General features: G+C 43.9%; 1 protein-coding gene across 2 annotated transcripts in view; it reads left to right on the top strand.

The window, feature by feature from the left end:
* Window positions 1–9,025, top strand: part of Lypd6 (LY6/PLAUR domain containing 6) — a 134,174-nt gene extending 125,149 nt beyond the window's left edge. For both annotated transcript variants that reach the window (XM_021194138.2, XM_029535772.1), the window contains exons 4-5: window positions 4,182–4,312; window positions 6,115–9,025. In XM_021194138.2, the coding sequence (XP_021049797.1) occupies window positions 4,182–4,312; window positions 6,115–6,282 (299 nt within the window). In that variant the 3' untranslated portion in view covers window positions 6,283–9,025. The remainder of the gene's footprint in view (window positions 1–4,181; window positions 4,313–6,114) is intronic.
* Window positions 9,026–16,490: the final 7,465 nt, after the last annotated feature.

The raw sequence follows: 16,490 nt of genomic DNA on the forward strand, positions 1-16,490 counted from the left end.
TCTAGAAACATCCACACATCCAGCATCTCTCACTGTCTTGACAATAGAAACAGTTCCACATTGCCTAACATTCGATGTGTAAGGGAGGCCTTGTTGTACATTTCTGCCAAGTTTTAGTGAGATTATTTTTAGTAATGGCTGGAGTATTTAGGCATGTGGGTAGATTATGGAAGTTCATCTGTACATTCATAACAACAATAAAGCCAGTGTCCCCAAGCTCTTTAAGTGCACATAAATATTCATTACTCAAAAGTGAATTCAAATTGTACACGCCTGTCAGTTTTCTCGAATGTTATTCAGACCCAAACCAGGAAGTGACGAAATCTTGCAATAGGAAATGTATAATGGAGACATTTCAGAGAGTTCAGAGATTCAGATTCGGAGCATTTCTGGTTCACATTTTCTGGAAGCATAGAGGTGTCACATCCCAGGTGGTCCCTTCCTGGGTTTGACACACGTGGTGATAACTGGGTGGAAGAAGGGTTTTCACTGCAGACACGTGAAGGGTGACCTGGCATTGGCAGTGTCCGGAAGAGAGATGAAGGAAGACTGAAGATGTAGAATCTGAGATTTGACGAGGTCACTCGGGAGAAAAGCAGTTCAAGGACAGCCGTAGAGAGTGTCTCCATCTGGTTAAAACAAGCCTTGGAAGAGAAAACAGACAGAGGAGATGTCTCTGGAGTCTGAATCCCATAGAGGTGATTAAGCAGCAGAGTAGGAATTGCAGAGACCCCCGCACCCCAGCCTCAGGGGAACATTGGCTTCCTGAGCAGCCACGAAGACTGAGTGCTGAGAAGCTACGGGGTACAGACGGGCCACTAGCTCCTTGATTCCCAGAATAATGTGGAATGTTGCTGCTACAGTGCTTTCCTTCCCATTCATCTTCTTGCATCCAAGGAACCCTTTCCTAGCAGTGCTTTAAACATTATACATCTTTATGTAAAACCCACACTAGCACAGCCACGGTGAATCACAGGCAGTGGGGAAGTAGTCTCCTCTGACACAGGCGTAGGTAGTTTCTTCTTATTATTTTTAATCATTTTATTCACTTATCTTTCAAATGATATCCATCCCCCCCCCCAATTTAAGTAATCTCATGTATAGTTTGTTGAAGCAGTTTCTTTTGTTGGGAACCATAATGGTAGGTTCGTCAATGCTCATTTTAGCTGTGAACTGGTTTTAAATTTCAAAACTTGGCTAAGGAGAGAGAGACAGAGGCACAAGCAGAGGGTGGGGGTAGGGGTGGGGGAGAGAGAGCGAGAGAGCGAGAGCGAGAGAGAGAGAGAGAGAGAGAGAGAGAGAGAGAGAGAGAGGTAAAAATTATACTTTTTGCTTTCCAGCTATTGATTAAGTTGTCTTTCCTATTTCTGACTTTACCGTGAGTTAAAGAGTTTGGCTTCTCAACCTCTGGGAAGACCATGCAATCACAGAATATGAGATTTTAGAGGCTGAAACTAACCTGGTAGAAATTCAAATCCATCTTTTATCTCTTAGATAAAAGCCTTTGAAATCCTTTTAGTGTGAAGTTATCAGCAGGCTTGATTCTCATATAACCTCATTACCAACCCCAGGATTATTCAGAATGCATGGAGAGCTGTGCTCTGTGGCTAAAACCCAGGTTTGATCAGTGCTCTAGCTCAGTGATAAGCCACACAGGGTTCACCTGGTTCTGCTTGGGAAATTCCATCTGCTCTCCGCAGCACACACCCCCTTGGAGATCACAGATCCAGGTACCTATCGAAGGTGCTCCTAAATGTGTGCACCAGTGAAACCGCATCAGCTTTATTTGAGCATTTCACAACCATATTTAACTGCAGACCCTTTTTCTACGTTAACACTTCACTCCCGACTCACCTAAGGCCTTTGCAAGTTAAGAAGTGGAGTGGATGCCCCGAGAAACTGTTGTTTAGAGTTAAGTAAGGTCTCTACTGTGAGAGGTGACAGCCGGTCTCAACATATCTTTGTTTCATCGGTTGCACATGATGGTGTTTAAGAGAAAATTCTTTCCCAGGATTTTCAGTGATCTCCCCTCACCACAGCATAGCCAAAATCAACTTATCAGATGAGGGTATAGGGTTTGTACATTTTCCTGGAAGAAAAGAAAAGATATTTCAGCCAGTTGCTGGAACCACTCGAGTCTAGAGGAATAAACTTCCCACTGGTAAATTAACGAGAAAAATATGAAGAAAATGTAGTTGTATCCAGTTCACCAGTTGTTATCTTAAGGCCCATTTCAGACAAGATCATTCGTTACTTGAGGGACAAACCAAGTTTCCCCAGCCTGAAGTCTATAGTGATTTACTTATTCCATCTGGGTGTGATGTTAACTGTGCACATTTACATTTCGAGCTCCTCAGCCTCTGGCAGAAGCTCAAATTGCCTGAGCGATGCAGAAACAGGAGATAAGAACATTCTTGCTTTTATTGCTTTTTACAGCATTTGAAGTGGGAGTGGGAGTGGGGAAGGTGTGCCTATCACGGCCATAAATGTCCTTCGTCTGAGGCCAAAGTAAGCTCTTCGGCCTCTGGTCTTTGTTTATTAAAGCCTGCCAAACAGGCAGATGAGAAACTTTCCTCCCCCTCATCCAATAGTCAATCACCTCCACCTTAAATTAGAGGCTAGGGCTTAGGGATGGAGGGCACAGAATGGGGGTGGTGGGTTGCCAGGTGTTCACCCCCAGATGACCTCACTTAGCCTAATCCCAAAGAACTCCACAGGACCCTGAGCAGACTGGAGACTGCCTCAGTCTGACTCCAGGAAATAGAATTCCAGACAGGGTGCATTGTGGGAACAGCGCCCCAGAGAGGGAATAAACATTCACAGCAGTGTCACCCTGGGAAAGGAGGTGCCCTTGGTCAGACTCCAGGGTGATTCTGCGTTCCTGTATGGTGAGCATGTCTAGGAAGACATTTAACCCCCCACCCCAAATCTGCATTTTTTTTTCCAGATGTTTCAATAGGGTCTGTATTAGCTCATTCTTGGGATGTAATATCTTTCTTCTTTGAACATTGGCTCTTTGGCTAGAAGATGCCAAAATCATGACAGCATCTGATGGGGGGATTTTTATTGCTTAATAAATAACATCGTAGAAGATCATAATTCCATATTAGCAACTAAGTACCCCAAATGTATAAAGCCTGCAGAGTTAGAGGCAAGATATGGATGAAAAACAGCTCCGTGACACTTCCCAAGGGTTATTCATTCTCTTGGGATTGGGAGGTGGCACTGGGGCACTTCGCGGTGTGCTACCTTCAGGCTGTAAATAATTACACTGGCAATGCCATTTTTCTTACTTCTGAAATTCTCTCTGGAATTCTGGAAGAAAACTTAAGCTTTCTCCTCAAGATAAGAAGGATTACAGACTCCCATCGTGGACATCATCTACCAGAGAGGCATGGGAATCAGAATAGGGGAAAGGAGGTACCCCGTGTTGGTCGGTCTCTGAACATTCTAGATCTGGCTGTTATCGCGGTCAAGTTTGTTCTTTTGTCGAGAACCACCTTTACCAAACAAAATGGATCCATTTCTAATCCTTCTGATGTTATAGGAGAATAACGTCACGCACGCACACCGGCTATAATCGTCCATCTTCTGAAAGCCTGTTGTTACACACTGGCAACTTTTCTTTTTCTCACTCTTCCAGATCTGTTTGAAAATAATCCCTATGGCCCTCACGACCGGACACAGCCATCCTGTGAAGCACTCACCCTCCTAAAGATAGAAATAAGATCAATGGCAAAGTGTGTGGAAAGGCAGAGTCATGCCGTTCTGTCCTGGTTTGGGGGATTATGGTGGGCGGAGAGACCACACCAGTGTTCTGCAGAAAACCACCGCTCTGCTCTGGGGAAGTGGATCTTAGCATGGGAGTTGTTTCCACCCCGTGTGCTGCCTACCTTCCTGGGAATCACCTTGGCGGAGCATGGCAGACTCTAGGGGGCATTCGTCTGAGAGCAGGAAGCAAGTTATTTTGATAACTTTCCCGGGTTAGGAACCGTCTTTATTGGTGTCTGAGCCTTTTGATGATTTGGTCCCTGACAACATGGTCTGGTGTTTGTATTTAGGACATTGGTGTAAACTTAATTTCAGGGGCATCCAGGAGAACAGCCTGCTGTTGTTCTTTTCAGTCGGGCCAGGCTTGCGTTTCCCATCTCAGTTAAGGGTTTATTTTTTTTTCTTGACAGACACCAGATACTGCTACACTCAGCACACGATGGAAGTCACGGGAAACAGCATCTCTGTCACCAAACGCTGTGTCCCGCTGGAGGAATGCTTATCCACAGGCTGCCGAGACTCAGAGCATGAAGGCTACAAGGTCTGGGAGAAAAGTAGCTCTCGATGGATGATGCCCTCATGGGATTCTTCAATATTCATGTGCAAACCGCTTACGCTGCCTCACTGTCTTTCCACCACCTTGGGAATGTGCCTGGTTTCCTGTGCGCTCTAGCAGAATACCAGTGTATAGCAGAGCAAAGGCCACGCAGATGGAGTGTCTAAGCAGGGGCAAAGAAGATGCTGGAGATTACCATGAGCCTCTCTTCACTCAGGAGAGCCCTGAAAGGAGAGGGTCAGGGACCAGTCCTACACATCTTGGTAGAGCATGGCAGACACTCCAGGTCATCCACCCAAGGAAGCAGGCAGCAGTATATTCTGATAGCTTTCTGCAGAGAGAGGGTGCACGTCATTATTGGGGTCCCAAGTTGGGGAAGTTCTCCACTGGCCCCGGAGTCACACAATAGGTGACACGAAAGCCATTGCCTTGTGGATTTGTCCCCCTTAAACTTTAGCTGGCGCCTGTGTACACAGAGCATCCTATGTAAAATAAGCTTCGGGGACATCTAGGAGGGAGAATATAGAGTCGCCAGCATTGTGTATCTCTGCGGTCCTGCTCTTCCAGCAGTGGGTCAGCACTGACTGGACGGTCTTGTCGCGCTTTGGCCTTTATGTGACATCTGCCCACCTGTCAGGCTACCTCCTAGGGTTGGGTGAAACTCCCTCTCTCACTACCCTGGAATAGCAGTGTCCCCCGGGGGCTGCTTCAATTTTTTAAGCTGCAGAAACAATTTTTAAGCAACTTCTCAAGTTCACTAAGAATTAAAATTTAAAATGTCACCTGCCTACTTGTTACGACTTTGAAGAAAGGCCAAATCAAGGTTGTTAGCTAACCCTTCCAGCAGCTGGGCTCGGCTCTCAAGCTTTAGTGTGTGGTTTTGTTTTTTTTTTTTTAAACCAAGAGAAGCACTGACAATCCAAAGCTGTCTCAGAGAAAGTCAAACTCACTTTTGACCCCTCGGGTCTCAACTCAGTGTTATGCTATTTAGGGACTCACGTTGACTGTGGCTAAAGGTTCAAATCTGTCCTGCCTAGTAACTGGATTGGATAATAACCACCTTATGAAATCCGATTCATCGGCGATCTTGTTAAAAATTCAGATTCTCGTTCCCCAAGTGCTGGGTAAGGTGTGAGATTCTGCATTTCTAACAAGCCCCAGCTGGTTTTGAGGCTGCTGGTCAATACAGCGTGTAGCCACATGGCCCAAAATAACTTCCGTCAATAAACCACTGGGTTCACTTCTGTTACACGGCTCAAGAGTAAAACAGTAGAAAGCAAAGCCCTTTCAAAGAATAAATGAAAACCATTCAGATGTTTCCTAGGCAGGAGAGTGGAGTTAACCATAGCCGCCGTTCTAAGGAAGGTGAGCATTCAGGGTCACAAGACCCAAGGCATTGCCACGTCACCCTCACTGTGGAAAATCTCAAAGGGCAAGTTTTACCCTCTTAACAGTGACTTCCTGCTATGGGGAAGAGCCTCTTTGAAGAAAGAAGCAAGTTTCACAGCTCCTATATCAGAGGTAGAATCACTGGTATCTCAGAGGACTGGGAAACCTAGCAGCCACAGGTGAGGTGCCCTGAGATTTGAGCTGGACCTTTCCATTTTGAGCATGTTGCTTCTAGATGGGATATTACTCTTGTCTTGGTGAGTGTCAGACGGCAGGCATTTCTTTTCTAGAGCAGACTGTTCTCATCTGCCAAGAGGGAGACTGTTCCATCCAGTGTCCTGCCTCCTTGTGAAGCAGGCCTGTTTCTCCTCACCCTTTGTGTTCTTTCTTCCTTTCAGATCTGCACCTCCTGCTGTGAAGGAAATATCTGTAATCTACCGCTCCCTCGAAATGAAACGGATGCCACATTTGCCACCACGTCACCTATAAACCAGACGAATGGGCACCCACACTGTGTGTCAGTGATCGTGTCCTGCTTGTGGGTGTGGCTGGGACTCACCTTATAACAACCCTCCCTCTCTACCAAATGTAGATGAGCTCTGTGGGTTTCCCTGTGGCCCATAGCCATGCATGAAGTCATTGGCTTGGCAGTAGTGACACTGTGCAACCCCCAGACGTCATCACAGCCAGACGTCATGGCAGCCAGCCATTAATTACCATTAACCATGAAGAACAAGCATTGCTTCCATGCTGTCACTTCCAGCCTAACCATAGCCCCATCAGTCAGCCTGTCCTCTCAATAGATTCAGACCCTGATTTCTATACCACAAACCTGGGAGTTCCCTCCAAGAAAGAGTTCTGCGTTTATTGATGTCTGGGGCTCTTGCTTCAGAATCCATGCGTGAGCTGCAGGAGGTCCTGGACCCTCTGAGGAATAAGCTGTGGATGCAGGAGGTATTCATTCTTTTCAGGAAAAGGGTAAAGAACCATTGGCTTAATTGCAATCACACCTGCACCTACAGCTTTAGAAGTTTAAAACATTAAATCTGAAATAAATGGAATAGTTTCTTTGAGATTCCGATGGAGTCCCCCAAAAGAGTTGAAAGAACTTTGCTCAATTTAATTTCTCCAGTCTCCTTATCTTAACATTGGGAAACGTGTTCCTTCTGCTCTTTGTAGAAGGTTTAACAAAAGGCAATTATAAAAGTTTGTTGTATTTGTAGGAGTGGAAAGAGAAAGAGTTCCCCCAATTTGATAAAATTAGCATACACAGGACGACGGTTTCCTTCTTGCAACTGGGCAGATTGGCCTTGACTCGGTTGCTAATTATGCTTCCTGAGTTCCTGGATTCCAGCTGCACCAGCTGGATTATTTTCTCCAGGAGTTGCATTCTAGTGAGATGGAGGTGATGTAGTCAGAGAGAGGACGTCCGAATAAAAGGAAGCTCTCTGGAGGTTGGTCCTGGCTCATCTGGAAGGCTCAGCAATAGCTAAGCAAAATTATTTCTCTTTCCGCAGTATTTACTGGCACAAAGCTGTCTCCTTCCACAACCACGGTGACGTTAAAGAGAAAGTTCAGGGTTAACTTCTCAGTAGATCAATAAGATAAGAACACGCATGTGCTAGGGTGAGAAAAAGATGGATTGTAAGTCGTATGGTGGCCTAAGGAGTAGGTTTTGTTTTTCTCTGCTACTGTTTTTGAAGAAGAAAAGGCTTTCATTGTCCTTCACGTATTTTTTTTTTTTAACCAAAATCAAGTGTGTTTGTTTTCTTCTCCCATGTAAATTCTTTAAATGACATTTATTTTTTTATGGTATAAACTGAAAACTATATTTCAAAGACAATTCTTTCTTTTTTGTTTTTCTGAACAAAATATCAGTTAGAATGTTTGCTTTCAACAGCGGTAGGGATTGCCATCATTCCTGACCATGGGAAGAGAGCCGCGATCCTCATACTGATGCTGAAAAGTTACTGTGCTATGAACAGGAGTTGTGCATTTGCCTCAAGGGTTTGACTCATTGTCTCCCCAGAAATGTTGCCCAAGACATATTCAGGTGGAGGCCATCACAGGTGTGACTGTCTTTGCAGGGCTGTGGGGTGTGTCCACAGGGAACTTGGCAGAGCTATGTCTTGAAGAGGTCAATGATGTTAAAAATATATCTGCCCTGCACAGGGAACTTTAGCTCAACTTGAGACCCCTGCTCAGGGACCAAATCTGAACCAACGGCAGAAATTCTGATGCAACTCATTGAAGTTTCATCACACAGCCTTACTGAAGAGTTTGGCAGGCTTATCAATTTTTTGCTTATAACTGTGGATGGGAGAGCAGGAGAGAAAGACCTGTAATAAGCACCTCTCATGTGCCCGGCACTTTGCTAAGCACTTTACATAGTTAGGCCATATAACCGTACATCAATTCTGTAAGAACAGAACGTATTGATGTGTACAAATGAAGGTCCCAAGGCTCAAAGAAGTTTGATAAATGAAGCCTTTTCCTTCAGATTTTGTTTATGTGGGATGTGACATGTTTGAAAAAATAAACTAGGGGAGGGGGAATGGAATTTCTCAGCTAGGAAAACCTCTAGGCCTGACTTCATGGGAATTTCCCCATCTTATCATGTAGAACATATCCTGCTTCTCAGGATGACATTTGCATGTGTCCCCTTGCCACTTTTTCTTTGGGGAATAAAGTTATAGCTTCCTTATTTATCCTCTGGTAAAGAGAGGAGATAGTTGACATTGCATCTAAAGATGCTATAAGACAATGAGAATTTGATGTTGTACATGTCTACAAGTACTGTTTTTGTGCATGGTCACACTCTGCTGACATTTGCCAAGTCTGCATGCAATCTGAACAAGAGACAAGGGACTGACCACATGAGAGCCTCCCTGGCTGGTTTTCAGGGATTGGGTTCTCAAGGGTACAGACCGTCCTCGCTTGGGGAGAGGTGGCAGCCATTGTACACATGTGCTGCACACATCCATAATGCCTTTCAAAGTGTCTTTTTAATTCTCTTGAAAGAATATGGATTTGCTCGCCACCCCCAACCTCAAGAAGCCAAGGAGGGACCATTCCTATAGAAGGTCCAGGACTAATTACCCATGTGACTGTTGTCACTTTAAACTTCCCATTAAACCTCACCATTGGTGATGGCTTAAAATGCAAAGAGCCATGATGTGTATATTAACCTATGTTCTACATATTTATTTTTAGACTTTCTTCAACATCCATGTTAGTATGGGATTAATGCCTAAGTGTAAATATTGTACACTTTGTAAATCAATGAATAAAGATTTTAAGTGTGTTTCATTAGGCTTCTTCCTGCAAGTGTGTATGTCAATGATTACTATATCAGGTTATGCCAAGGTATGGGCTTAACACCACAGTGGGTTTCTTTGCGTCACCTACTTTCCAGTATGTCAAGAAATACATACATGAAAGATACTCATGCCAAATGATTCATACAGACGGTAAGTGCTCCTAAAATCAAGGGAAAGAGTGCCAAACTTTTCAATAGGATCTATAGTTTTCCATGAACATTTTATTGTTAAATTAAAAACCATGGATGTGGGGTGTGTGTGTGTGTGGCAATTTATTAACTTTATTTTAAAATCCTACTCTATAGATGAATAATAATTTTAATAGAAATTTTTGCCTCTGTTGGTTTCTTTTGGAATGGGAAGAAATCCTGGAATTATATATACATATATAATATATATCTGTATAATACATCTATTGTATTTTTCTTAGTAAGATGATAGACTGAAAGAAATCTTGAAAATCTTCAGCCTGACTGTACCACCTGTTTCTTTAAAATGGTGTACGTTGTGACTTCCAAGAAAATTAATCTTTTTCTTGCAGTTAGAGGTGATCTTCCTGCTAGGCGCTCCTTACAAGCACACAGTAGAGAAAGCTCTTAATCCTGAGCTCCGGTGTATTGAATGTAAGTGGTACAAAAGACAGACTATGTATCCTGAGGTCAGGATTTTAAAAGGATCCTGTCAAATATAAATATAAAAGAATTAAATTTCATAGTTCATCTCTAACAGATTCATAAAGTCTTATACATGTCATAAAATTTAGAGATACCAGTATGTCAATTCAGTGGTCTTGTTTAGTCTGCCCTATAGAGTCTTTGATATAAAATCATTAAAAAACATTCACAAATGTTTTGACTGAATTTCCTTGAGTTTATCTTCTAGAATAAAATATAGAAAAATGTTTAGGCATCTTTTACTGTTTCCATTCTCAGTGTCATTGAGAAAATATAACCTTGGAGGCTAAGTTCCTCTTACAGTTGCACAGGCTCTGGGGACAGGACTATGGCATAGATGAAAAACTTGATGATTTTAAATTGGAATACCCCCAGAATCTACAGGGGAAATATATATATATATATATAAAATTTTGTTTTTGGTTTGGTTTGGTTTGGTTCTCTGTGCATTCTTGGCTGTCCTGGAACTCACTCTGTACTCTGTAGACCAGGCTGTCCTCACACTCAGAAATCTGCCTCCCGTGCACTACTGCCCGGCTTTTTTTTTTTTTTTTGAATAAAAGTTTCTGATCAAAACTGATGTGACAAACAAATAAGAATTTTCAAAATGTCCTTCCTTTTTATTTTTAAATTTAATCTAAAAATTATTATTCTGTTTGTTTCAGTGTGGTGTGTGTGTGTGTGTGTGTGTGTGTGTGTGTGTGTGTGTGTATGTGTGTGCTTGCACATGCTGGCTTGTGTATGGAGGTAAGAGCATAACTCTTGGGAGTTGGTTCTTTCCTTACAATAGAGGTCAAAGGACACATTTCAGGAGCTCCACAATTGGTTCAGATTTGTGAAGCATAAGATGTTATCCACTGAGCAATCCTGCCAGCTCCCAAAATGTGCTTCATTCTCATCAGTTACTCTTGGTGGTGAAATATTAAAACCATGACCTCCTCTGCTAGCACATTCCCATCTTACCTTTTGTGAATTGCAGGTGTTGGAATTAGCTGAGTATAAATTTTTGTAGTGATAATTCAAGTTGAAATTTAAAACTCAGGGTCTGAGAAATGACTTCTTTAGTACCCTCCTTTTGGTTCTCCTAATGGCAATACTGACTGTTTTGTAGGTTTTTAGTCTTCAAAGCACTTTGAAATGCTCTGTGCATTACTTCCATTGATCAACACAAACACATTTTCTACTTGAAAGATAACAGCTTTTCTGTGTCCACAGAAGGTCACACTGGCAGTTCCTCTTACAAGACTGATTCCTCTTAGCTCCACACATGTCACCAGGATGACATGCATGATGTCTCCTCCTTTTTCCAGCAGTTTTACTATAAAGCTACTGTTCAGGTTGCCGAGTTGAAGGTGGACGGACCTTAAGGAAATATCTGGTCTACCCGCTTTGTTTTCTGTGAGTGCAAAAAGAACCCCAGAGAACACAGACCATGTGTCACTTGAGACACTGCATGACTGTGTTAAGGATCAAATTCTTTCAAGCATCTCTTTTTCGATGCCTGGAATAATTAAGCACAGAAACAGGAAGCAGTTCAGAGGGGCCCTTTCACTTGGGCTATAGGTTGGTAGGTGCATTGGTATCACCAAGGCAGGGAATGGCAGGGAACATGGAAAACTTCCTACAGGAGATCCCGGAACCCTGCATCTGACCAATACAGATGCAGATACTCACAGTCAACCATTGGACTGAGCCCAGCAACCCCAATGGAAGAGCTAGGGGAAGGACTGAAGGAGCTGAAGGAGATTGCAACCCCATAGGAAGAACAATATCAACTAACAGGACTATCCAGAGCTCCCAGAGACTAAACAACCAACCAAAGAGTATTCATGGAGGGATTCCTGGCTCCAGATACATATGTGGCAAAGGATGGCGTTGTTGGGCATCAATGGGAGGGGAGGCCCTTGGAGGGCCTGTGGAGGCTTGATGCCTCAGTGTAGGGGGATGCTAGAGTGGTGAGGTAGGAATGAATAGTCAGGTAGAAGAGCACCCTTATAGAGGCAAAGCAGAGGGGGGGAAAGGGGATGGGATGGAAGGACAACAAGGAAGAGGGAATGTCATTTTAAATTTAAACAAAATGATTAATAAAAGAGGAACATGAAATACTAAGAGAATCACTTTCAGACTCATGAAGTAAAAAAAAAAGGAAGAGCAATGTGGGGAAATTAGACACTATCATTTAGTAGGATATAGTTTTCTTAGGCAATTACTGTAGATCATGAATTATAATCTCGCCTTCCCAAACCATGTGTTATCTCTGCATCTATATTTCGGGCCTCCTCTGACATCTCCCCTTGAAAAGATGCCAGGAATTGTGTTGTCAAATCCTGGAAAGTGCATCCATAAAGAAGTCTATTGAGTGTAGGCATGAGGGGCCAAGCACCCCCAGAGTCAGCCAGGAGGCAAATGGAAAAGCTAAAAATAAGCCACAACCCCAGTAAACCCATTCATATTTGAGCAGAATTCAAAATCAATGCAATGTGTGGGTCCTACTCTATCTACAGAGATGCCTGACTGTAGGGGCAGAGATGCACCAGAGTCCAAACACGTCTGTCTTTTCAGCTGTGTTTCCAGGGTAACAACCTCTCAGCTGACTAGGCATGGCACCTACCCAACTTCTCCTAGCAGAAAGGAAGGATGGAACATCTTGGGGCCTGAACATGATGTGAGCAGGTAAGATGCTGAAGGAGAGAGATCCCATTCGAGTGTTTTGTGCTGGGATTCTTTGGCGAAATGTGCTGAGTGAGCCATGGTGGAGGAGCACATTTGGGCTTCTTCATGAATCAGCTTGATTCAGCTTGGCTCTCTGGTGCGTGTCAGTAGTAGGCTGAACCCTAGCTTTAAAGCTTCTCAAATATTTGAAGAGTTAGGCCCATCTCTGACATTCAATTGTTGCAGTAATGACTCTGTAGGTTTTGCCACTGACCTAAATACCAGGGGCACTGGGTAGAATCATACCCTCCTTGATGTTAGACTACCATGAAATTCAAAATCATACGTTCCCACCAACAAAACAAAACAATCCACACAACAACAGCAACAACAAATATGGAAATTATATTTGGAATTAATTATTTAGTAGACTGGTATGATGTGTCCAGTCTAGGCTATAGTTGAAGTTGCTAATGGCAGCCAGAATTGAGACACCAGCTTCATTTTGGAAGTTTGAGAATATTCTTCTGGTCTCAAATGATATCAAATCCAAAAGAAAGCACTGTTAAGTCTAAGAGCTAACTTGTAGAAAAGGTGTTGAAACATAGATGCTGTACTTTAGGACAGCTCTGAGGTCAATCTTGGGACAAGATGATAGTTCACTGTAGATAAATATAACTTGACAATGAATCTGGACTATTCTTCACCAAGGCTGTTCTATGGTTATGATCAATCATCCCTGATGGTTATTTAGCCCTTCGTGCCTAATGGCTTACAGCTACCCATCAGCATCCATTAGGGCCCATCATTGCCTGATGTTTAAAGCTCCCTAGAGCAAGTCATCTAGCTGACTCAGAGGTACCGCAGTGTAACTTGTAGCGTCATTTATAACTCAAGAAAGTGGGATACTGAGAGCTCTCACCTCAATAACACTGGTGCACTGAAGCAATAGGAATCTACTTTGTACCAGTCTCCAGATCTCTGGTTCAGTGGCTGTATCCACTAAACAACAGGGTTGACCAAGCCTGCTCCCAAACTGTCAGGGTGTTATTGTATTCGGTCAATGGAAAGCTGCTGTTGAGTGTGACTCCGGATGTGTTCTCTTGAAGACTCTTCAGCCTGGTAGCCAGGGCACTGTATTCGTGGTACTTACGTAAGCAAATGATGACGTTAAATGGACAAGACAAGCTGCGGGAAAGAGTATTGATCGTTGTGGACAGCAATGGAAGACCAACTTAGAGACAATTGGGAGAGTATCCTCAGGCACTGATACCTTCTAGAGGCGCTGCCCACTGCTGACCCTGCTGAAGCATAGCTTACCGGGCCTCTGTAGGGAAGGAAAACTTGTGCATGGAGCTGGGATTGGCCAAAGTCAGGTTAATGGAAAGTTCACAAAAAGGAAGGGTAAGGGCCCATTTAAATTCTCACACATTTGAGAATTAACTCCCAGACAAGGAGAAGCAGGCATGCCTGGTGGTACTTTTTTGAGAGGCCACAGTGGAAGGGAGCAGATGTTCCTTTAATCCCATATCACATCATCATTCTAGAACATGATATGAGGGTATCTCGAGACCAAACTACAGAGCACCCATGCCCTCTGGTGTCTTCCAGTGGGTCACAAAGCCAGAATTAGCTGCGATTCAGCTAACAGAGGCAACCAAGCTCAACGTCTAGACTGAGGTGGTCTGGGCTGCTTTAAATCATTGGGAAAGTTTTAAAGTTCCCCAACGCCTATCAATTCTGATGTGCCATCATTAGCCAGCAAACACAAAGGGCTGAGCAGCCTTTGGGATAAAGAACCAGGATCACAGAAACATCCTCGGTGAAGACCAGTCTAAAGAAAAAAATAAGCCACTGGCTGCTCCACTAATGCCCAACTTTTAGGTTACCTCCACGTCCTCTGAAAACCGTGCTTGGACCACAGTAGGTGAATAGAAAGAATGTGTCATCCAAGTCACAAAACAGTGAAAAAAGATGGTGCTTTCTCTGATTATCATAGCTGGTCAGAAACAGAACAAGAGTAAAAACCAAGATTACCCTTCTACTGATCTGGCCTTCTTCGATACATTTTCACATGTTAAATTTGTACACCCCTTCTCTCCTCCCCCAACACACATACAGCTGAAAAAATTTCTAGTGCCAAATGCTGTGAAGCTAGCATCTCTTTCTGGGCGCAGCTTAAATTGTTAAAGCTTTGATGTGAAGCAATGCGGCTAAACGTATTGAGGGCTTTGTGAGTCGACATATCCCGCCCTAATAAGCCAACCTCTGTCATTTGCCTAAAATATAGAAACACGGCTCTGATCGAATATGTACCTTGAAGCGCCATTTGTAACTGTTCACAGTAGGCCCTTGGGAACCTTAAAAACTATCAGTGCTGGATCCGCCCCCAGACGGTTACATTATATTGATCTTGGATGCAAATATCTGAAGAGCAAAACTTCAGAACCCACAATTTCAAAGACTTATAAGAATCTACAAAGACTCATTATCTTTAAATAGTGCCACAACTTATCATTCTCTGTATCCCCAACGGTATAATTATGCGTGAACTTTAGAAAAAAAAATTGTTTTGATTCTTTGTGAGTTTCACATCGTATGCCCTAGTCCTTCTCATCTCCTCATGCCCTTTATCTGCCCATCACCCCTGAAACCTCCCCCCCCAAAACAAACAAAAACAAGCACAGCATAGAATATATCTCATCCTGGAAGCTGTAGTATGTCACAGTGTGTCCCACAGTATATCCTGTAGAGAGAATCTCTTGTGTGTTCTATGGAAGCATCACCTGTCAATAAAAAAAGCTGATGGCAGAAAGTAGGAGGTGGGACTTCCTATTAGGAAGAGAGGAACTCTGGGGGTAAAGTCAGGCATGGCAAGAGATTTGCCCTGAACTCTGAGGAGACAGACACGTGAAGCAGACAAGCAGTAGTAGTTATGTGGCACTCATAGAATAAAATAAATGGGTTATTAAGTTAGAAGCTAGTGGGGGGAAAATAAACCCAAGCTTATGCTCTAGACATTTATTCATAAAATTAAGTCTCAGAGTCATTATTTTGGGAACTGGAATGTAGGTGGAAAAGCCTGTGATTACAATATCTCTCTGTCCATTAATGCAAATGTGCATTGCAGTGAGTCACTGGTCTAATTCAAGATCTCTGGCATCTGTGACAGCATCAAAATTGGATCCTCCCTGGGCTTCCTCCTAGTTATCCTATTGTTGTCCTTTGTCATGGAGATCCTGCTGCTTTAGAACAGCAGGAATGGCCCTTTCACATATCCCAGTCATGCACAGATGCTATAGACTTTTGTGGTGGGCCAACTCAGAGCCCTGCATCTGGACCTGGGACATAGCTGAGCTGATGAGCATGCTGGCTCTCCCTTCTCCCTTCTCCACACTGCCAGGGAGAGCTCTCCATCACTGCTCCAGCTCAGCCACACAATGCTGCCATTGGCAGGAGTCAGGGTCAGCTATCCTGCTGTCATGACCTTGGGGTCCACTCATCCGTACCCAGGCCTCCATAGCCAGCTCCACTTGTGCTTCCTAGGCGAGGCATGGACCCCACTCTCCCAAATGCCGCTGCCTGTGAGGGACTGGACCAGCCCTCCTGCTCTCACACTCTCAGGGCTGTGTGAGATCACCTGTGCCTTTGCCATCAGGGCCAGGCCCACTGTGTTTACCAGGAGAAGTGTAACAACTGCTCTCCTGCAAGTGAGGGGGCAGGGCTAGCTCTCCCAAGCTCATGCCCTTGGGGCCAGCTCTTTCAACTACTGAGAAGGGGGAGCACATCAACTAAGCACCCATGCCACCTCACAGCAGACCACTGTGCCCCTCAACCAGGACCAGCCCTACTGTGCAGCCCAGGTGAGGTGTAGGGCCCACTCTCCTGAGTGCTATAGCAGGTGAAGGGAAGGGCCAGCTCATCCATTTTTGTGATACTAGGTTCCCAAGAGCAAGCTTGATCCCTTAAGTCAATCCTTATCATGCCTGGACCCATTCCTGTTGCTTATCACCCGAGTCTTCTGGTTCAGAGTACTTGGGACACCATCATTAAACACTTGGGTCCTTTGTGGGGGTTCTTTAGGCCTTTATTGGCTGTCCCCTCCTTTCCTTTCTAGGACATAAAGTG

This window comes from Mus pahari, chromosome 3, assembly GCF_900095145.1.
Source record: "Mus pahari chromosome 3, PAHARI_EIJ_v1.1, whole genome shotgun sequence".
NCBI classification, from domain to species: domain Eukaryota; kingdom Metazoa; phylum Chordata; class Mammalia; order Rodentia; family Muridae; genus Mus; species Mus pahari.